This window comes from Acanthaster planci, linkage group LG07 (assembly GCF_054643075.1).
Source record: "Acanthaster planci isolate LZ-2023a linkage group LG07, COTS_SCS, whole genome shotgun sequence".
NCBI classification, from domain to species: domain Eukaryota; kingdom Metazoa; phylum Echinodermata; class Asteroidea; order Valvatida; family Acanthasteridae; genus Acanthaster; species Acanthaster planci.
Window position 1 is genome coordinate 10,201,170 of NC_141783.1, and position 21,702 is coordinate 10,222,871.

Below are 21,702 nucleotides of genomic sequence, written 5' to 3' on the forward strand. Positions count from 1 at the left end.
GCATTAAGTCACCGACACCCCTACGCGATATAAATACCACGCTGGGTGGACCCTTTAGATCATATCCCAATCTTCCACCTTGACAGCCACATTTAATGAGACTGAAAGTTTACCAAATAGTTGAGTATCATAACCAGCATGGCCGGACAAGCAAAGGCAACTACCAAGAACACCGATATGACTGGTGCACAGCCTTAAGTATCAGCGGTGTCTCAAGCAAGCAACGATGCGGAGAGCACCGGTGCGTTAACTGCTCAGGACCTGAGAGCCAGATGGCACAAGGTGTACAGCTTTGAGGAGCAGAGGTTTTACTACCATAACATCATAACGGGGCACCGTCAGCTGGAGCTCCCTTTCATCAACCCCCTGCCCACCCCAGAGCAGCTTGAGATCCACGCTCCCTCTGACCTCACCAGTGACGAGCTAGCCGCCCACCCTGGATGAAGCTACCCAAGATTCGTTTCATCGCGGGTCGGGCGCTACCGCAACAGGGGCAGCGAGCACTACCAAGCCAGAGAACGCTGATTTGTGGACCCCCAACTCCAATGCCAGTGCACTGCAGCCCAATCCCGATCTTGCTGTGAAGAGGAAGGGAGCTGTGAAGAGGTTCTTCCCCCGGGACCAAGATGAAGAGGAGAACGAACGCGACACAGACAGGTTTCACCTGGAAGGTGAGTGTTACGTCTCTGGGGCAGTATTTACATCAGTGTGAGAGAGTACTTCTGGAACATGGACAAATCAAGGCTGATTGCTAGGAAGAAAGGCATAAACTTGACTGCTTCACAGTGGAGCGTGCTGATGTCACACGCCAAAGCTATTACCAAAGCTGTGTGCAGGAAGAGACTGGTCAAGAGAACAAATTTTAAAAAGTTTTGTGTTTAGTTTAATCGTTGGTTTTATTGTGTTATTTTTTGCATGTGGGCGCGGAGGCCGATTGCAAAGAGCGAGTTAAAACACTGTTAGAAAGATTCTTGTTAAATTATTTGTGAACAAAATTGAGGAGCTGCCTTCTAAAGATCGTGTACCGTGTGAGGGGTGTGAAGTTGACTCTCCGAGCCAGTGGGACCACGAATGCGTCTGGATCACCACAGAACATGTTCTGTTAGTGCTTCCACACGCAGTAATTGCACTTTTCGATGCTGCCTCTGAGAAACTAAGGAGAGAAAAATTTATGTGTCGTGATTTGAACACAAAGGTTCGGTTGTTTAAGGAAGATATCATGATGTTTTTGATGGCCGATCCGAAGAAAATTTTAAAATTGTACGCACAGAAGGATCAGCACTTGGACTTCACCATTGCCCTAGAGCAGTGCCTGTTTGACTTGTAAACTGTAAAAGTGCTGATTGGAACCTTTTTTTTGCAAATGTGTGAAAACCATCAATTTGAGTCAGCTAATGGATGTGCACGAAAATCTGTTAAAGTCTCTTGTTCGGAATTGAAGATTTCCAACTTATTCTGTAAGTGTGTATTAGTTTAGAATTTTTGTTAAGTTTAGAAAAGAAGTTGCCAAGAAGTTTAAAAACGGTGTGATATGGTTTCTGGCAGGAATAGTGCACGATTGGGGTTTATAAAAGTGGGGATTTGTAATAATCATTTTATATGAAGTTGACACACATGTAGTGTTGGTGCGTGCCTAAAATTTACGCTTTGGACTTGTATTTTGTTTTTAAAAAATTGCCTAGTTGATATAAAGCTGAAATAGAATAGTTGTGAAGTTTGGTATCAGGTTTTAAGTTTGTACGATCAAAAAAAATGGAGAAAGACAACTGAAGACAAGCAGAGACTTATAAACTGAGTGGACCATCACACTTTGTTTTCTGTAAAGTATTGAACGAATTGAACTTATATTTTAATGAATTTCAATCAGAATTAAACTAAAATTAAGAAATTGAAACAAAATGAACAAAAACTTGAAGTTTTTAAGGGTACTGGTTGACTACCTTGAAAAAATGAAAATGCAAAGTCCCTAATTGAAACAAAACGCTAAATAAAAGTATAAGCCAATAAAACAAAAGCAGAAAAACAAACCAAAAAAAATTCAAAGAAAGAAGCAAGTTAACAAGAGCAGTTTAAGTATGAGAAATGTGCCAGCTATATGCCAGGTTGCTAAAATGATTTTAAATGAATTGACTTCTTAATTACTTTGGGAAAAACAAAAGCAACTAAAAGTATCAACGGTAAACAAAACAACCAACTAATTGTTGATGGAAGCTTTCTAAATGACTGACAAATGGAAAAACAAAAGCAACTAAAAGTATCAACGGTAAACAAAACAAGCAACTAATTGTTGATGGAAGCTTTCTAAATGACTGACAAATGGAAAAACAAAAGCTACTTTAAGTACAAAGTTAAACCTAAAAAAAAATTAATTGAAATTATGCATGAATGGCATTATTCAACGCTCGAGCATAATAACTTGTATCCATTTCATGGTCTTGTAAACACTCTTGAAATTTGTCAAAAAAAAAAGGAATGTTGCGCATTTTAGTACCAAGGGAAGGGAAATGCATTTGAATAAATTCATTACCAATGTATCTTTGTCCAAGGCATCTTTTGAAAACATGCTAACAATTTTACTCATGCCGATGTCTCTGCATCGATGCATTAAGAAAAATATGTAATACTGACTGCAAACGGTCATTAAGGGATCTTGAAGGGGATAGCTATTGTATCTCGATGCCCTCGTATTTTTTCTTATAAAAGCTGTTATCTCTCTCAACCTGGTTCGATGCCTGTACAAGTCAGAATATTCCCTGACGCATCCTGCGGCAACACAACAGTACACAACACACCGTTTTTAATATGTGGCCGATTCTTCACTGTTGTCTTGGAGGATAACAATCCATGACAAAGCGCAATTGAAAAATGAGCTTGGTTCAGAAGGTCACAGTGCTTAATTTGGTGTCAATTTCATACGGGTAGTGGCAGGCCGTCCGGCTTTCTTCCCCTTCTTTTTACGCAGCTTTCAAAACTCGGGCCTGCTGGGGGACGCATCTGGTAACGCTTCTGCAAATAAAGAGGAGAGCCCCAAATCTTCATCTCTGTCAGGCGCGGTATACGTAGGGGCAAAGGGTTTTTTCTTCCACTCCTTCCTCAGGATCCAGTTTTGGGAGTTCTCTTTCTGTGCTGAATGAATCAGATTCAATCGTACCCGTTTCTTTTTCAAGGCGAAGGGAATGGTCTCATGGTTTCGATTCCAGGGTCAATGTCATGAAAATTTTTCTCTGTTTGTTATACTGCATGCACTTTCCCAGGGTCTGGTACAGTTTTAATTTTTCTTCCGCTCCTATATCTTGTCTGTCCAGATGCCATCTCATTTTAGAGTCCAGTGCACGAAGTCACCTTACGGCTACCTGATGCTGGACTTAAAGCCGTACACGTCCAAGGAGATGAGATTAAAACTCACATTTTCCCAAATGAATACACCATCGTCTATGTGCCCAAGGCTTAAATAAGAAGATCCGACATATGTGGCAGTCATTTGAAGATGTCCAGGCGGCTGAGAATCCACGCTCCATTCCTGCGCATTCTGGCCCAATGCGCTCCAAAACGACAGCATTATGCAAGGGGCCAACCTGGAGCTTGTTTGTGCGAGTGTGCCCTCAACATTTTAAACAGTAACATTCCCCTCACACCGAAAGAAAAGAGAAAACTTAGAAGGTACAAGCAGCAGATGAGACACCTAGCAGACAAGAAGGTCGGCGTGCTAAAAAAGAAAAATTCTCCATCAGAAGGGGGAGGGGGGATTCCTTGGAGCATTGCTTACACACCTCTGGAGTGGAACGTTTGCCTGATGATGCAGTTCTAGCACCAATCGAGTGGTCTCACCACGACCCTGGCTAACGGAATTCCAATTGGTTTGAGGGTCAGCACATCGGAGGGCTGCTCTGGCAATGACGATCGCCTTGGCACAGCAAAGCTCCTCTCGGTTCTTGATGGTGATGCATCCCCTCTTATGTTTGAGCCATCACTCTAAAGCAGACCCACCACGAGCAAGACGGCAATTTGGATGACCTCCCTTGTCCATCTTAACAATGATGACCCTAATGACGACATCCTTGTTCAGACTGACGCTCTCGTTCGACTGCAGAATTTTTCGATGTTAGACAGAACGTCATGGACAGAGAGATCTTCTTTTTTTCTGAAGCTCATCCAGAAGTTCGGGTCTAAGTCTGGAAAACGCATCTCGAACGAAACAAAGTCTTTAGGTTCAGCGTTGCTCAGGACACGGTCCATGATGGACCGAAATGCACCTCTCAAAGTATCTAAGACATTACCTATACCGCGTACAGGCTCAATGTCATTGAAACGCAATGTATATTTTTTCCCCTGGGTGCAACATTTATGCACTTGGCACGAAATAATCGATACGATGCGCTTTAAGTCTTCGGGCCTTACTTGCCATGCCCCAGACTTTTCTTCCTGCTGGATGATCTCATCTTCATTTCCTCCGTGCTATGGGTCTCCCGGGTGGCCGACGTGTCCATCGTGGGCTCATCGGTACCCGACGGAGGCCCGGGCTCAGAATCCACGTCCTCTCCTTTATCCAGATACACCTCAGAATCCCCATCGTCATCTTCAGACAGAGCATCTTGGAACGCCCTCGTTATTTTGACAGTGACACTGTTATCCAGCGTCATTTCGCGGTTCAGGTTGCAAAGGTAAACTTCGAGCATTTCAGTCACTGAATGTCTCTTTATCCTGCTCAGCTTCCTGAACAGAATCCAAAAATTAGTCTGACCCCTGGAAAAGATAGATACGCTGATAAGATCAAATAAAGAAAAACTGACAAAAAAGCCTTCGCTGCAAGGACTTGATTACCGCGCCGATGGTGCGGATAATCCTCTTGGTGCTTCGAATGGGCTGCGAAATCACTCGAAAAGTGTATTCTTTGCCCGCCATCTGTAGGTGGTGGATGTAACGATTGTTGTAAAAGACTGCGCGGTACAGATCGCTCAGACCCCCTTTCAACTTCTTTGGTGACTTGGTGGACGGTCCGGGGCCTGCATCGTCATCTGCATGCGGCAGGGGAAATTCATGCAGAGGAAGCTGGCGGGCAACGTTAGGGGGAGGACCCTCATCTACGTCCATGAGGTAAAAACAAGGACTCCGCTTATTGCTCGCATTCTGAGATCTACCTCCACTTACTGCTACCTCCTCTTCTTTTTTCTGCCCTCTTATATCCAACGAGCATTGTCCTCTACCACTTTGCAAGGATTTCTGTATGAGTAAAATAACTATGCGCTTTTCTAAAATAATTTTGAGTCCAAAATTGTAATATATTGGTTCTTGTAAGCACTGCCTAGAGGCTATTAAAGTTACTATCATTAAAAATAACAACAATGCCAACACGAAGTAGTCGCCTAAACTGTAGTGAACCTATCTAAGCATGCATTTTCTCGGTTGGCCAAGATCCGCTACGCAACCTCCACGGACTGACATACGTTTGAACGAGGCATTTTTCTCCTTGCTTGTAGACAGTGGACTCTGTTGGACATGATCAATTGGCTATATTTGTCCATAATGGAAGATATACACTATCTCCAACTGGCTGAAGAGATCGATCATCGACAATAGCAAGATTTACAATACACTTGCTATTCTCTGGTACGAAAAGGGTAGCTCGCCGGTACAACTCTTTACGTTGCAGCACTTGTGGGTCTAGCTGGCCCAGCATGTTCACTTATGCAGACAGTGCGGCGACCATGATCATCAATTAATGGCCGTACCATGACTCTGAAGATGCTGTCCGCCAATCGACACCTATTCCAAGCTACGGGCACGTCTGCTTGCGAATTACAGAGCCTCTTACACTACAGCTTCCAGTGCCCGTGGAACTGCAGTGCTACTTGGCGCACAGACTTGGATGGGTCGACATTGAGTGCCCAACCCGTCAGTCTCTGTCGTCACGGTCTCTTTTGACCTTGAAAGAGCTGGCAGGGTGGGCAGTCAAGAAGGAGCTCCAGTCAGCCACCAAGAAGCCGGATGAATCGACGATGGAAGACTGGGAGTTGTTCCGCTTCATCGTCTCCTCGTTGGAGATCCCTGCTTCCTTGAAGTTTTTCATTCTCAGGTTGAAATGAAAGCTTCGGATTTTCGGGGCCTCTCCGAGAGACCCCACCGAGGGTCACAAATATTCAAAAAGAGATAACTCCCTTGTCCATGGTTGTGTCAGTCTATGTGTTTGTGTTGAACATCAACTTCGGAGTACGAGGCACATCGCACAGCAAGCTCGGGGTAAGTTCATTCGCTTTTCTTTTTTTAGTTTTGCTTTTTCCTGCAACAACGCCCCCTTACCTCCTTGACCATTGCCGCGGCTGTGTCCCCCATCGTTTGTCAACCTCTTACCTGCTTACACTTCACACCTACACACCTTTGACCTTTTTACCGCTCACCCACTGACCTCTCCTGACCCAGAAGTCGTGACCCCTTACCTACTAACTCGTTACCGGAAGTCAAGGTCAAACTGGTCTATACTAGACTAGGAGTCGGTCAAGGGTCAGGGGTCACATTGGTCTATACTAACTACCTTTACTACTGTTTTCATCATAAAAGTAACAGGTCTAATGTTGTGATCTTAGTTTTGCACAGCTGGGAAACTAGATATGGTTCAGGAATTTCAAAGTAAAACAAAATTATAGCCCAAAGTTTAAAACTGGGACAGACTAAAAGTACCAGGGAAATGGGACAGTAAAAGTCTGTCATTGCCCACTGCAGCCACCATTTATCTCCTGTTTCAGCAGCACAAAATGACTGAGAACATTTCATCCCACCAGGATGAGATGTTGGTCCATCACAGGCTGCTTCCCAGCCAACACTGGTACCCGATAATACACCTGGGCGGAGAGCGGCAAGAGAGGACTGAGTAACCCGAGTCACAAACCCTCACCACTGGGCCTCACTCTTCCAAGGTAATTAAAACAGGATACAGTCAAGGATATGTGGCAATATGTGTGCATGAATAAAGTGGACAAGCACAGCCCTGAAACTGCTTTGGGAACGGATGATTAAAAAAAACAAATATCAATTCCGGAACATGTACAAAGGTCTAAATTGCCTATGGTTGATTTCTGACACCTTGACTTACCCTCTCCCCTCTCAGGTGCGCCTCTCTACCTCTGAGTAGCGAGTTGCCGTAGAGCTCTAGCAGGTCATTACCTGCAATCAATCCTGACACGTTCAGGCCACCATCTGCAGAGAAACCATCCACGAAGGTTTTCTGTCCTGTTGAGGGGTGAAAAATGAACAAAATAAAGTTCAAAGCAAAGCACTCCAGCCAGATTAAACAAGGACCACCATATTTTAAAAAAATAACTGCACAATGTCTGATGGAAACTGAAAATGTTCAGTTGAACAAACTGAACTCTGAAAACTTAAAATAAACAAGTAGAATGACAAGCTTTACACTGAAGACCTTTTGTCTAATTTGTATGTAATTGGATAAACCATTGCTTTGAGCAGATTGCAACAGAAATGGGTAAGGCTGTTAAACCACCAGCTAGATTTTTCTGCAAAGTAGAGCGGAACCCTTGACCAAACCTACTTGTCACATTTTGGTCAGAGAACTTGTTGAGGTAGTCCTCGGTCATGTTTAAACCGTTGATAAGTCCCTCGATGGCAATGTGACCTGTTGTGACCGTCAAAGGCTTCATGAATGTCTTGTTGCCACTGATAATTTGCACTGCAGAAGGGAAAAATTCAATAGAGGAAAATAATGAAACTGAAATCCAAGTCAATCTTCTTGACGTGTAATGTTGAATTTCCAGAGATAATGGAGAACTTCCGAGGGATAAATGGCTATCAAATTAAATGGCGAGGGAATTCTCGGCAATTTCAGGGAATGCATGAAGCCTTCCATTTTATTTAACAGGGTAAAATTTTTAAACTGGAATTTCACTCTATAAATATAAAGAAAATGAAACGTGAAGATTTTTTTATTCCTAAAATAAATGAGCAGCAGATGGGCCATACTCAACGATTTACCGAAGGAAATGGAAACGCTAATTATAAAGGTTTCAGGGTGGCAATGAAAGTTTACAATCCAGTGACCAGGAGTCAAAATCTCAATCTTGAAAGTTTTGACCATTTCGCTGATTTTTCAATCACTGACGAATTTTAGCCAGCAAATCTAATAATCAGTGTAGATGAACAACAATCCGATAGGGCATTGGGATAGCAAGAAATGACCAGGCTTACCTTGGTCAGACGTCTTGAAGAATGTATCACGATACATGGCCTGCAAGTCAATGCCGTTGATCAAGCCAGTTACATTGAGGCTAGCTCCCATGTTGGTGTCGTTGGTGAAGACCAGTGGGCCTAAAAACAGAGCAATCATAGTCATTAACATCATTGGCCAATAAAACATTTGCGATGTAATTGATATGTTACAAAATGTAAAATACCAAGATACCGTCTACAAGTCACCACTGTCTCCTAATGGTGAATATTCATACATTTGGCTTTAACCCTAACCCCCTAGGGTGTATGTAAAATTATATTGAAATCGGGGGATTTGGGACTGTTAGGGTTAATCCTCATGACATGGCTAGAAATAATGTACCAGAGTGACAACACTGTATTTTGCATTATTAATGTGCCGGTTACTAACACCTTTGCTGTTATGTCAAATTTGCCAGCCAAAACCCTAAATGCTGACACCGCTTATCCATCCTGTCAGAAAATGTCAGTCCTGCTGAATTCATGCTGCTGGCTAGCTTACACTTCAATGGTCAAAATACCTGAACCTGTCCCACCAAAAGGCCGATCTGCACTACACAGAAAAGTGACCATGAGTGCAAGTTTGTGACGTCACATCAGAATTTCACAATGCAAATGCTCATGGACACAAGTTAAGCACATTTCAAATCGGGGGATTCCCCTGCAAATGTCTCATGACGTCGATTTCTCTTGGCTTTCTCATACAAGTTAAGGAGAGATGGTGAGTTAACACTGCTTCTTTGTACGGCCGTCTCTTTCATTCACTGACCTCCTTCCACCCCCACAGGTCTAATGGTTCCTCAGCAAGGACTATAAACATTCTGAATTGGAAGATTGGAATAAACCTCTTGGCTTACCCTGCACAGTCTGGTTGGTGGACAGGGTCATGACATTGCTGGCCCATGTGGACAGGTCCACCGTGTCCACTGTACCTGTTACACTGATATTCTTAGCGGCCGATATACCATCCACAAAGGTCTTTTTTCCTTGAATAGCGTGGTCACCTACAAAAGGAAAAAATGCAGGACAGATGATTCTGAACCGTGACAGACACAGAATGAGTGACCAACCATGATAACTTCTTGGACAAAGAGAACTGAGGCGTTACAAAACTACAAGGCTCAGTTAGACAGACAAATGGTAACAAAATGCAGTTATAGAAAGTCATATGCAATGCCATAATTTTGACACTGAAAATGGAAACTTGTACGGCATTCAAAGAATTACGTTGCTGACTTTCCACAACAAAAAAAGGTGCCACAAAGTGAGAATCAAATGTGCGACGAGGATGCGCTCAACCATGCAAATCGGTCCATGACATCATGCCCAACACGACTGCTGATTGGCCAGAATGTGCAGTCTCAGCGGGGTACGAAACAAATTGCTCAGATTTCTCAACACAGTAGTTCATCGCACAATCACGGCATTTGTCCATTCACAGTCCAGCAGGAAACCAATTTTTATTGATATTTTATACCATGTAGAATATCCTTCACCGCTTGCACTGCAACGGGCCCTCAGAACAAAACAAGCTCAACCCACTGACTCAAGCTTTGTCTGAACACTCCTTTTAGGATACTGATCCCAACAATCTCTCACACAGATTCTTCCAGTGGAACTCACCTTTGAGCGTAACGACATCCTGGGAGAGATCCAGCCCATTGACTGTGCCAGTGATGTTGACCACTCCCGCCATCTCAACCAGCCCTCCAAACACCCTCGCGCCAGTCAGATTACCAGCAACTGCGGGCATTTCATGTACAGGCAAGAGACGAAAGGCAATCGCGTATACAAAAGTGTTGTGCATGCGATTCATGTACTGGGCAATCAGTTTTATGTGACATCATACACAGTCTGATCAGCATCGGTTCTTTGTCAATGGCCAGGGGGTAATCCTATCAAACAAGGAATGGCCAAAAATGTTTAAAAAAAGAAGAACTGGTTTTTCAACAAGCCAAATCCTTTGAATTAGCCTGCTGCACAGATAATGACAATTGGTGTTATTTCAGTGTTTCCGTGTGATATTTTCTGAAATGTACAATACAAACACTGCTGAGAACTACCTGCTGACTATTACATTGACCTAAGATGCATAAGCAAAACAAAGTAAGAGGGCTTGACATTTCAATCCTACCAGAATCTTTCTCCAAGGCAAATTGATATTTTTTTTTGATATGTGATCCCCAGATATTTGACCCTTCTACCTGCCAACTGCACCACATCCTGCTGCAGATTGATGTTTGTGACGAGGCCGTCCACGATGACGTTTCCTGTTACTGAGACATCATCCATAAATGTCTTTGCTCCTGCGATCTGAACAACGATCAAGATGGGGCTTTGAATGTTCTTTTAATATAAATTGGCCAATGTGTTCTGATCTACGCTGACTACCAGAGATTGTTTGGGGAAGTCAGCTACAAGTTCCAGATGGTGACGATTCTCTTTGACTGGCTGCTACACCGAATCCCCTTATTATCTCAATGAGCAGATGCAGCTTTCCTGCAATATTTCCTCAGCTGATCTTTTTCAACTTTCCACTGAAAGGAGTGTTGGTGACAATTAACTTGTTCACCAACATTACTAACTTATAAACAGCCAAGGAGTCAAGCCTATTTCCCAATTACCCACTGACTGCAAAGTCCACCTCTGGCTCAATCATTTTTGCAGATTAGCTGATCTCCACGCTGATCAACAAAGCATGATAACTTGGCTGTCTCATGGAGATCAACAACCAACCACATGAGCATGCACTCCACAAATCAAACAGTAGATCTTTGTCAAGGTCAACTATCAGCTTACAATCAACTCACAATCCACTTATTTAATCCACTCACCTTAGTGCCTTGGTTGATCCTCACTGCTTCATCAGCAAGATGAGTTATGTTGACCTGTCTCAGTAGACCGCCGTAGACAACATCTGTGTCAAACACTGGAGGCTGCTGAAAGATAATCGGACCTGTGGGACAAAGACATTCCAGAAATATCTCTCGATGAAGATTTAAAAAATTACTAAATACTTGCAAAGACACCACGTCCCTATGTCCTATTCGTTCACCTTGTCAACCAACCACATCTCACCTGAGACTGTTTGGTTTGTTGACTTAGTCATGACATCACCGCACAGGCTGTTGACAGTGACACCATCTATGGTGCCATCGGTAACAATGTCACCGTCAATGTGGATGACATCTGTGAAATTCAGCTGACCTGTTAGGGTATGACAAAAATTGGAGGAAAACGACAGTTCAATATCTGGATCTGCTGAAGTCAGACAACAACTGCACACTTTTCTAGAACAATCAATGAAATATTATCATAATGTGAAAATTTCTTGGGACCAAAAGTTCACTTGTAGCATTTATTGTTAAGGAATATTTTAAGTCATGCAACCAAAAACGGTCTGAATGCCTCTGTTCAAAAAAGATCAAAGTACCCTTTTCTTCAAAAGGGGATAATGAATTTACAGGAACAATTAACTAAGATTAAGATTTCAATCACTGTTATGCAAATAGCAAATCAATTAAAGCAAGCGATAGGTACAATTTAACATTAATTGAGGAAGGACAGTTTGAAAGTGCTGTCTTCAGTTCCTTCAGGTCCACAGAATTCAGTTGTTCACAGAAAAAAAGCACCCAGTGCCTGTGTTAGGGTTCCAACCTCAAGATCTGAGGTCCTCACCACAGAAAATGAGTTTCATGGCCAGTGGTTTCTTTGTGTGTTTACCTGTTATTACATGAGAGCCGGACAAAGTTACAAGCTGGTCTGACGGGTCAATGTCATTGAGAAGGACCCCTGTGTGTAGGACCATGTCATTCTCTATGCTCATATTCTGTTGAATAGTCTTCATTCCTGTGAATTATAGATTAGGATCCAATCAATTTATCAACTGATCTAAATTTGCTATTTCTAGGAATATATATGCAACAGCTCAAAAACAAAAAGACTGCTAAAACTCAAAGATTTTCTCGGTTTCTCTAGCCTTTACTGGTTGGAGTTTATGTGCTTGGTGCTACAAATTGTTTAAGATTCCAAACTTGTGCCAAATCTCTATGTGCCAAATTGATTAAAAACAATCCTGAATAGATCCATTCCTGGTTTGGTTCTGTGAAAATTTCTGTTTATCAGGCTACACTCTGGTTTGAGACAGAAGTTTACAGTTTCTATAGTGAGTTGACATGTCATGACAGGGTCAAATCTGTCAGATATTTACCGAGCTGTAGTAGATTTTTCTGAGCCCGCCAAGTACAGGTACGTGGGTGCAATATCACGCAAGAAAAACAAGGCAGTCTAGTCCAAGTAGTTGGACTTTTTAAAATCTCAGTGCAGAATCTGAAAAAAATATGCTGAAAGTGTCTAAACACATGACACTGCATCCAAGCCAAAAGTCTATTTGGAAATATTTGCTTATATCTATGTCACTCTATGCGTCAAAGCACATATTCCCACTCATTGAAAGCACTCAGTCAACACATCCCAAGCTTCATTACAGAAGACATGTATGGAAACAAAATACAACAGCTTGATTTCCTCTGTACGAAATTTGTATTCAGGGCTCTGAGGACTCAGGACGAAGAGTTAACAATTGCAATGAAAACTAAAAGTATCCATTTGAGGGAGTGTCTCTAAATTTGGAATGTTCCTATTTCTGCCTGAGCGCTCCTTCAGGGACCAACATGTGCTCCTGGGGGGAATTTGTTATGTTCCAATAATGAGCACACTGTTCCAAAGTGTCCCTGCTCACATAGACCCCTGGTCCCAATCAGGGAGATGTATTGTTCTCAGTTGGAGTGGTGAGTGTCCCCGATTAGAATGAACAATGCTGTCGTCGATACAGCATTCCTACTTTTGAGATGCTGCCTCATTGACAAGAGAAATGACTCAAGTAACCTGTGATTGTCTGAGGGCTAGTGATAAGAACGACATCTTCCGATAGATCCACATCATTCACCAGATGCCCACTGTCAAGACTGATGCTCTCCGTGGATGTTAAGTTCTCGCTAAATGTGAGTTCTCCATTGATGACTTGGTTTGGTACATTCAACCTACAGCATATGGAATCAATCATACATTCAATGAGACCAGAGCCAGACTTGGAGCTACTCAACAGAAAGCACTGCTTGGCCAATTTAAACTCTGAGCTACAAAACAAAAGCTTCATCTGGGAACAAATCAGGAGCTGTTCCGTGGGCTGGTACCTTACATCTGCTCCGGACAATTTTTTGCATATTGTCTTAGTGTTTTCCACAAGACTAACATGGTGCACCAACAGGGTTGCAAAAATGTGGTGATTTAAACCTGGAATAATTGCTGGGCATGTACAATCTCACCTGAAAATGTTAAATATTGTATTCAACAGTTTTTCCCCAAAAGACGACCAAAATTATCCTTGAAAAGCCTTGCAGTTCTGTAAAGTTCATAGATAAGATTGAAAGAATAAGATCTGAATCGTGTATCACTTAAAAGCTATATAGCTCCAGAACAGTAGGCTTAAACTGCTGACAAACCTGTTTCAGTCAATTTTGCACCTTTGCAGTTTTTAACTTTGCAATGTTCTCCTCTCCTGGAGACAAAATATTGTCCTCCCATGTGGTGTGCTTAAGAGATTCCAAACAGATTCACATGTTGTAAACTATTGGTAACATCTGTGTACAGTACAATGTCAGAGAATGAAGGGATCGGAGGAATTGAAGCTACCTGAAAGCTTCTCTGTTCAGCTCATCGATGTTGACGCCGTCAAAGACCCTTGTGCTGAATACTGTCGTGTTGAGCGCACCCTGGATGGTCACACTGGTGATATTCTTGGCCCCAGTGATGGTCTGGGTGGTGTTTAGTGTCACCACATCTGCAGGAGAGGGACAGAAGGCCATCACTAATTAACCTGCTCAACATGAGGACTGGAGAACATTCCCGAGATGGAATTTGAATAATAAAAAGTTGATCAAAGATTGAACTATTCGTATATTTGGCACAGGCCGAGCTCTAATAGCACTGTGAATGTTTCTAACAATACTTTCACGGCCAAACAAGAGTTTAAATTTCACAGTGCAGTCAACTATGCTTCATAATCCCATGGAAATCTTGATACAAGCCTACTGTTTAAGAAATCCAGGAAATCTTCAATCTCTCTCCGCTGCGTCAAGGACCTGTTCACAACATAGCCCAGGCTCTCATTTCCTGTTGGTCTTGGCGCATAAATATAAGCATCTGAAAAGGAAAAGAAAATGAAATCAATCCTCCACAGAAATTAAGGAGTTACAAGCAGGGGATTGAGCGACTACTTACAAGAAAACTTGATATCAGCTAACAAAAAAACTCTTAACAAATTTCCTTAATTTTGTACCGTGCAGGGTGTGTACAAAAAAGCCCACAATCACAGTAAATATCTACACATAAATCCTCTGAAATCAGCTGAAAAGCTACATCCTCATATCCCTGCATAAGGCAGAAATATGAGGTCATAAATCTATTATACTTGCTGCTTAAAAACTTCACAAGGTGTGCCATTATTCTCACCATCTACGTTAATATTTTCCACCTCGGCCTTTTTGATATCAACTTCCGTAAATGTCTTCACGCCCCGGATTTCCTCATGGCCGTCCTTGGTCACGCTGTTCGCAATGATTTTGTCAGCTCCTGCCAGCGAGGCATTCAAACTGTTGGTTTTGTTCTAGAGTAAGAGAAAAAATATTGCGCGCAGGTCTGTCAGGATTAATCAACTTAGGCAGCCGATGAAAGCAGAATTGTGTCACACACACTGACCCGGTCAATCGTGATTGTAGGCCTGACGGGCAGGAATTCAACTTAAAGTCAGACTGCAAAGCGGAAGCTGAGATCTTCAATCCTTTGATCAAAACGTCATTTTCCTTATAGGTATAAATAAAATGGATGCAAATTTGCACGTCTTTATGCAAGAAACAACTTTTAATGGGCAAGTGTTAATCAGTGCCTCTGTGGCCTGTTTATGGGTATGAAATGCAGAATTATATTTATCGTATTTTATTAAGACCAAGTTTTGTCAACTTTTTGAAAGTCCAAGTCAAAATGCATGCAAGAGCGCGGTTGCATATAGCACCTTTACAAAAAAGTTTGGCCAAAACATTTTTACTGCTTAAAATCTACCAAGATCTCACATCTAATTCGTCAATCTTAGCTTCCAGCTGTAGGCTCTCCACAACCACAGGGTCATCGGTATCCATGTAAAGGAGAGTCATCTTGAAGAAATTCCCAGGATCCTTGGAGTAGGGGTAGCTGCTGACGCCCAACAGCAAGTACACATCGGTGCCCACATGGAAGGACAAGGCACTTGTGGCATTGTGACACTCAGCACAGGAAACTACAAATGACAAGAGAAAAATATCTGAGAGTGACAGTTGTGAGATGAAAACAAAGTTAATTTAGGATTTAATATGACCGTTTCATCTTATTCAGTGCTTATTTCTTGGATTTCCAACATGTCACGTGAAATTGAGTAAATCGAGCATTTTCAACTTTGGTTTGGCGTTATTAAATTAGTCGAGATAAACTGAGACAGCATCTGTGATACATTGTCTCCATTTTTACTGGCAGATTCAGCAATTTTCATGAGAAGCCATTACCAAGGTGGCACCGCGCATGTGAAGGAGATGGTTTGCACATGTTACACGGCTCAACAAACACACGTTTACCAACTTGCAAGCACGCATGGGTTTTTACGATGCTCACTTGAGTGTGGTTTCACCAAACAAAATGTATCTCCCTGAATAAGTCTCTATGACACGATATATGGTAATCAAAAGGTGCCAGTCACATTAGTAGTGTCTCCCATCTGGTTATAAACTTCTACAAGTGTTTTAACACTCAAGAACATTCAATACTTGCGAATTGACGCTGCAGGCTGCAGTTTGAAAGAAAAGGTTGAGTGATTTATGTTGTTCACGTTTGCTGTCAAAAAACAGATGGGACAAAATTAACCCGTCAGTTTTGACTTTAGAAATGGACAGCGAGTTATCCACCTTGAGCAAAAGCGTCCCCTCCCTGTCACGTGAAAAGAGCCATATTGGTGGGGAGTGTTTATTTTTGTTGGTAACGACGCAACCGCAACATGTAAATTTCACCATCACTTGTGAACCAGTGAAGTGCAGTTCCCACCAAAGGAGCCTCTCTTGCCAGGAAAATTGCACCCTCTCTTGGTCCAGCTCGGGAGCTCATATCCTCCCCATTGATTCACATGAAGAATGGGTTGTGCTTAAGGAATGACGAAAATGTAAACCCATCAGGGAAACACTGCTGATGTGACAACAGCTTACTGGACATTTTTACCATGCTTTTCTATTTCTTGATAAGAAAACTTGGATAACTTCAACTACAGATAGAACGGGTGACCCCCTAGAATTGTTTAAAAGGTACCACGCATACCTGACTCAGTTGGGTGACTTGCAGTGCAGACGGCACCAGCATCTTCATCATGAACACAGTTGTGGCTTGTGAGTAGGTCGCAAGACTGTAACATGCTTTCGTTCCCTACACAGTTCACGTTGCTGTAAACTATGGGTCCAGAGCCGTGGCAAAAGAGTGCCTCCTTAGGGGCGGAGACCGCAGCTCCATAGCCCAGCTGTCGACACACCACGTCAGCATCCTGCAGATCCCAGGAATCATCGCAGACGGTCCCCCAAGTGCCGTTATGATACACCTCCACTCGCCCCTCCAGGTAGCTGCTGCTGCCCACAAGCCGTATTTGGTTCTCCACTGAGATAGACAGACGAAATGAGAACAGAGATCCATGACACGGCATCAGGCACGGATCAGTAAAAGAACATGAAATCTTGCAATACAGGTAACAACAAAAAACGTTAGGTTGGTATTTGATTCAGTATCACTGTTTGATGTTATTTGAGTTTTAATTTAATCAAGCATCTTTAACTCATTTTGGGGCACTGGCCCATTTAAAATGTGACTAAAATCAAAAGTGACTGTATCTATCGTTATGTCATCATTTCTAGACATTTTCATTTTTGATCTGCAATCTTCCACGATTAAGAATTAACCAATTACCTATTTCATGTTTGTATTTTGTTCGCTATGACTCACATTTTCTATTTCCAATGCTAACGATGAATAGTGACTGAAAAACACGAATATGAGAGGACACTTAAGCATATTCTGATAGAGAAAGATGGAAAGGTATATGAAATAACCCACCCTGGAACTTTTTGTAAGTTGACTGAGCTGGACCGTTTGGAGCACAGACCACACCAGCGTCTTTAGCATGAGTACAGTTAGAAGGTGAAGTTGACAGGCTGCAAGCATGTAACATGCTCTCATTCCCCAAGCAATTCACGTTGTCATAAACTATGGGTCCAGCGCCCTGGCAAAAGCGCGCCTGGCCTGGGGCAGAGACCGCAGCTCCGTAGCCCAGCTGCCGACACACCACGTTGGCATCCTGCAGATCCCACTCATCGTCACAGACGGTCCCCCAAGTGAAGTTACGATACACCTCCACTCGCCCCTCCAGGTAACTGCTGCCGCCCATGAGCCGTATTCGGTTCTCCACTAGAACAAGTAAAACAAAACAGAAGAAATAATTGTTACTTTTTATAGTGGCAATGCAGACTGATCCAACAAACACAATTAGAAGATGAAGACTTCTGTTCTTCAAATTAAGGTACACGTTCATTTCCATTTATTTGAACGGAGTTAGACCCACTGCGCAACTTCTTGATTTTGCCAGCTCATCAAGGTGTTTGATACTAGTGTACACTGCTGGGTGCTGATATAGCAACCAGCAGTTCATCATTGCATACCAGCATCGGATTGAAATTGAACAGGTGTGAAACATGTAAGGTTTAAGGGTGATTTATATCCGACACATGCGTGAATACAAAGAAAATTCCACTGTGTCGGCAACTGTGGTTTTTTAATGTTTAACAAAGCCATTCACTGGCTTTGTGACTGGTTCACTATAATTTTGAGGCTTTCCAAAACTTTGAGATTTTCAAAAAGTTAATTTTTCTTTTCAAAGGTTTTAGAGTTTCAAACAGTTCTAAGCTGTCAAAACTGACAACACAAAAAAACGATGGTGGGGAACGAAACATGCTGAATGACAGGTTATAACAAATCAATGCTAACTCGGCTGAAACATGAATGTTTAAAGATTATAACAAATCAATGCTAACTCGGCTGAAACATGAATGTTTAAAGATTATAACAAATCAATGCTAACTCGGCTGAAACATGAATGTTTAAAGATTATAACAAATCAATGCTAACTCGGCTGAAACATGAATGTTTAAAAGATTATAACAAATCAATGCTAACTCGGCTGAAACATGAATGTTTAAAGATTATAACAAATCAATTCTAACTCGGCTGAAACATGAATGTTTAAAGATTACAACAAATCAATGCTAACTCGGCTGAAACATGAATGTTTAAAGATTATAACAAATCAATGCTAACTCGGCTGAAACATGAATGTTTAAAGTTGTACCCGGTTGATTCAGCATCTCACTGACTGGTGTCTCGCTCAACTCTTGGAAGATGCCCGTCTGGGGGTCATGCTTGTACACTGTGAGGGGCAACACGTCCGGTGCCCAGCCGTTGGATGACAAAATGAGCAGGGTGCCATCTTGCGATCCTGGGACGGGCACGGGGAGCCAGTGATTAGCGCCGGCCGTGTTAATGATCTGCAGTTCCTCGAATTTGAACCCTGGAAATAGTAACGAGGAAATGTGCAGACAACTACGATCAGTACAACAGTGACAGGCACATGTGTTCATTGCTGGGGAGAGTCTAAGAAATGTGATGTTGTCCGGACAAATATTCAACTCTGCCTACTTAGAGAACAGTTACGGTTGTCGAGGGCACATCCACATGGAGCCAATGGGGACTATCTTTCAAAAATCGGAACCTCAAAATTACTGGAGAAAGACAAAGTTTGGGGTCTATTGCATTTTCCCTCTTTCAAAAAGGCATGAATTAAGCCCTCAAATTTAACTTCACCCCCAAGAAAAGGCCATGAAAGGTCATATTCAACAATTTTGGCTCCCAAAAATCAAGTTTAGCCTCCTAGAAAATTTGATACTGGATCTGTCCTTACACATGTGACACACTTCAAGTAAGAGCCCACATCTTCAAGCCTCTGAACAGACATAATTATGCACAAATCTGTGAAGATAGAAATGCAAGACTCATCAAATTACTCTGATCAGTTCCACCCAGCATTTTCAAATTCCAGAAAACGTTACAACACTTGCCCCTATTTGACGTTCTTACCATTCCACTTGAAGAAAGTGGACGTCTGGCCCAAAGCATTGATGAAAACAAGGTAATGCTCGTAGGCATCTGTGAAGTACGTGGCCTGCTTGGCACCATCTGGATACAGACTGACCAAACAAAGTGAGAGAATATGGACATTGTAACCACATTCGTTGCTCTATCAATGCCTCGGGGCCAAATCCAATTGAGCCAATAAGCAGAAAACTTTGCCGACAAATCACTGTGCCAAGCAACCATCAGAGAAAACCGGTCATGAGAAATACAAAGTACCCAGCATTTGAACTTGCGACCAATTTTTACTCAGTAAACGTTTCATTTACCTAGCAAAATTCTGTGTCTTGGCCACCATATTTATAGAAATCAACAGCCTCGTGAAATATGTTTGAAACTCCATATTGCACTGGACTTTGAAAGCAGGCCCATGATTACAAGGGCCGTTTCACAAACCATAGTTGGGGCTGACTTCATCTTGGGGCTCTGTGCGATATCAAGCCAAACAAATCTTCTCATTCGATTTTCATTCTAGGCAAGAGGGCTTTGAGATGAGGCCAAGGGTTCAAGATGCATGGTAATTTTCCAAACTTCAAAAGATTATAGCAGGGCAAAGGCAGGGTGAGGGATGGGGCAAGTCTTCCATCCCCTGCCCTAGAAAACCCTCCTCCCTACCCCCCAAAAAATTTCTAGATACAACACTTACAGTTGATATTGTCTGAATGAACTCTGCCGGCTGTGATATTTAAACAGGGTCGAGTTAGAGCCAAAGGCCGACACTAAAAGGTAGTGTGCTCCTGATATGTCAAACGCCTGCACGTTGGACACTGCTACGGACACAGTCAGATCCTCTGCCACGGAGAATTTGCAGTCTGATTGTGAAAAAAAAGAAGAAATATGCGTGAATGTGATTTCTGAAAACTGAAGACATCAATGTGGTGACCATCAGTGACCTCAGACCATGTTTGTGCCAAGAAAGATCAATACAATATCACAAGATGAAGGTGTAATTTTTTTTTGTTTTGTGATGGTCACAGCTAGTGAAACAGATGAGTGGATGACGGCTGATTTGCCTCATTTTCAAAATCATTTATTTCCCATCTGAATGTCAACAGTGCTTAAAAAATTCACAACTCATGGAGCCATGTGTATCAAGAAGCCCCCACCCACACACCTTTCTTGGTACCAGGCCCCGCCTCCTCAATAGTCCAGATACTCACATCTACTGCTCCATCTGTACAGCCTCACAAATCCATTGGACGTCAGGGCTGCCAGGTATGTGACCTTGTCAAAGGCAAAATAATGAAGGTCCACGATGGATATGGGTCCCAAATCCACCGAATCTTTAAGCTGTCAAAAATATGGAAGAAATAACCGGATTAAACGCGAGCCAGCTTCATTTACTTCGTCTCTTATAAGGAATGTTTTATTACCAAAGAGTAATACTGTGCTTTGGGCAGTACGTCTAAGTAACCTAAACAGATTTTTACATCCGTGTAAATGTATATCTAGATGCTCAACAGTGATGCAATTCACAAGATTAGGTAAAAGATGCTAAAAAGTTAAGAAAAACAAAGTGCTAGCTTATTCATTTTTTACGTATGACTTATTTCCCACGATGATTATTGTTTAAAAGAGGGGAAAAGTTTTTCTTTGGAAATGACAATAATAGCAATGTGACATTTTGCGACCATAAGTCAGGGGCAATTCTTAGATAATCTTAGAAATTTCCAAGGAATGCAAGCTTTCAAAGTTTCAGCTTCAAACATTTTCAACTACCACCTTGACTTTTTTCTGACAAGAAAGAGTCTGTACCGTGATATTGTTGCTTGTCTCTAGCGTATAGTGACGTAGGAAGTAGCTGGAATCGTATGTTGTCAGATAGTGAGTGGTCTTGACGATGTGCCCAGCTTGCCAGCTATGCCGCGTGAAGACCTCTGACACCATCACATCTTGAAATTGATAGGAAAAACAGGTTCTTAGAAAAGAAATACTTCCGATTACAAAGCAATCGTTTCTTTTATTTTTCACATAACTCTGATCAACTTATTGTCAAAGCTTTCCAAAAGTTGATGGCATTATATACCCTTTTAGTATTGAAAAGCTGAATGTTAAAGCACTAAAATAACAGTAAATATTCATATCTATTGCAAGGAATTTCTGCCGATCTTTGTCTTAAAAGTCTAAAGACCATAGATGGTAGCAAGTGAATTTTTGCATGTCCAAGTCAAGTCACAAGTC

At 42.2% G+C, this 21,702-nt stretch overlaps 1 protein-coding gene across 1 annotated transcript in view; it reads right to left on the reverse strand.

Annotated features, from left to right (window-relative positions):
• Window positions 1-21,702, reverse strand: part of LOC110973646 (uncharacterized) — a 61,148-nt gene that overhangs the window by 29,359 nt on the left and 10,087 nt on the right. The window contains exons 5-25 of the mRNA XM_022224623.2: window positions 21,277-21,413; window positions 20,682-20,811; window positions 20,168-20,333; window positions 19,468-19,577; window positions 18,683-18,901; window positions 17,395-17,745; window positions 16,612-16,941; window positions 15,348-15,550; window positions 14,731-14,884; window positions 14,311-14,421; window positions 13,912-14,059; window positions 13,105-13,259; window positions 11,941-12,066; window positions 11,296-11,424; window positions 11,052-11,173; window positions 10,422-10,530; window positions 9,841-9,960; window positions 9,075-9,221; window positions 8,197-8,316; window positions 7,544-7,681; window positions 7,088-7,224 (exon numbers count right to left, since the gene is read on the reverse strand). Of these exons, the coding sequence (XP_022080315.2) occupies window positions 7,088-7,224; window positions 7,544-7,681; window positions 8,197-8,316; window positions 9,075-9,221; window positions 9,841-9,960; window positions 10,422-10,530; window positions 11,052-11,173; window positions 11,296-11,424; window positions 11,941-12,066; window positions 13,105-13,259; window positions 13,912-14,059; window positions 14,311-14,421; window positions 14,731-14,884; window positions 15,348-15,550; window positions 16,612-16,941; window positions 17,395-17,745; window positions 18,683-18,901; window positions 19,468-19,577; window positions 20,168-20,333; window positions 20,682-20,811; window positions 21,277-21,413 (3,362 nt within the window). The remainder of the gene's footprint in view (window positions 1-7,087; window positions 7,225-7,543; window positions 7,682-8,196; window positions 8,317-9,074; window positions 9,222-9,840; window positions 9,961-10,421; window positions 10,531-11,051; window positions 11,174-11,295; window positions 11,425-11,940; window positions 12,067-13,104; window positions 13,260-13,911; window positions 14,060-14,310; window positions 14,422-14,730; window positions 14,885-15,347; window positions 15,551-16,611; window positions 16,942-17,394; window positions 17,746-18,682; window positions 18,902-19,467; window positions 19,578-20,167; window positions 20,334-20,681; window positions 20,812-21,276; window positions 21,414-21,702) is intronic.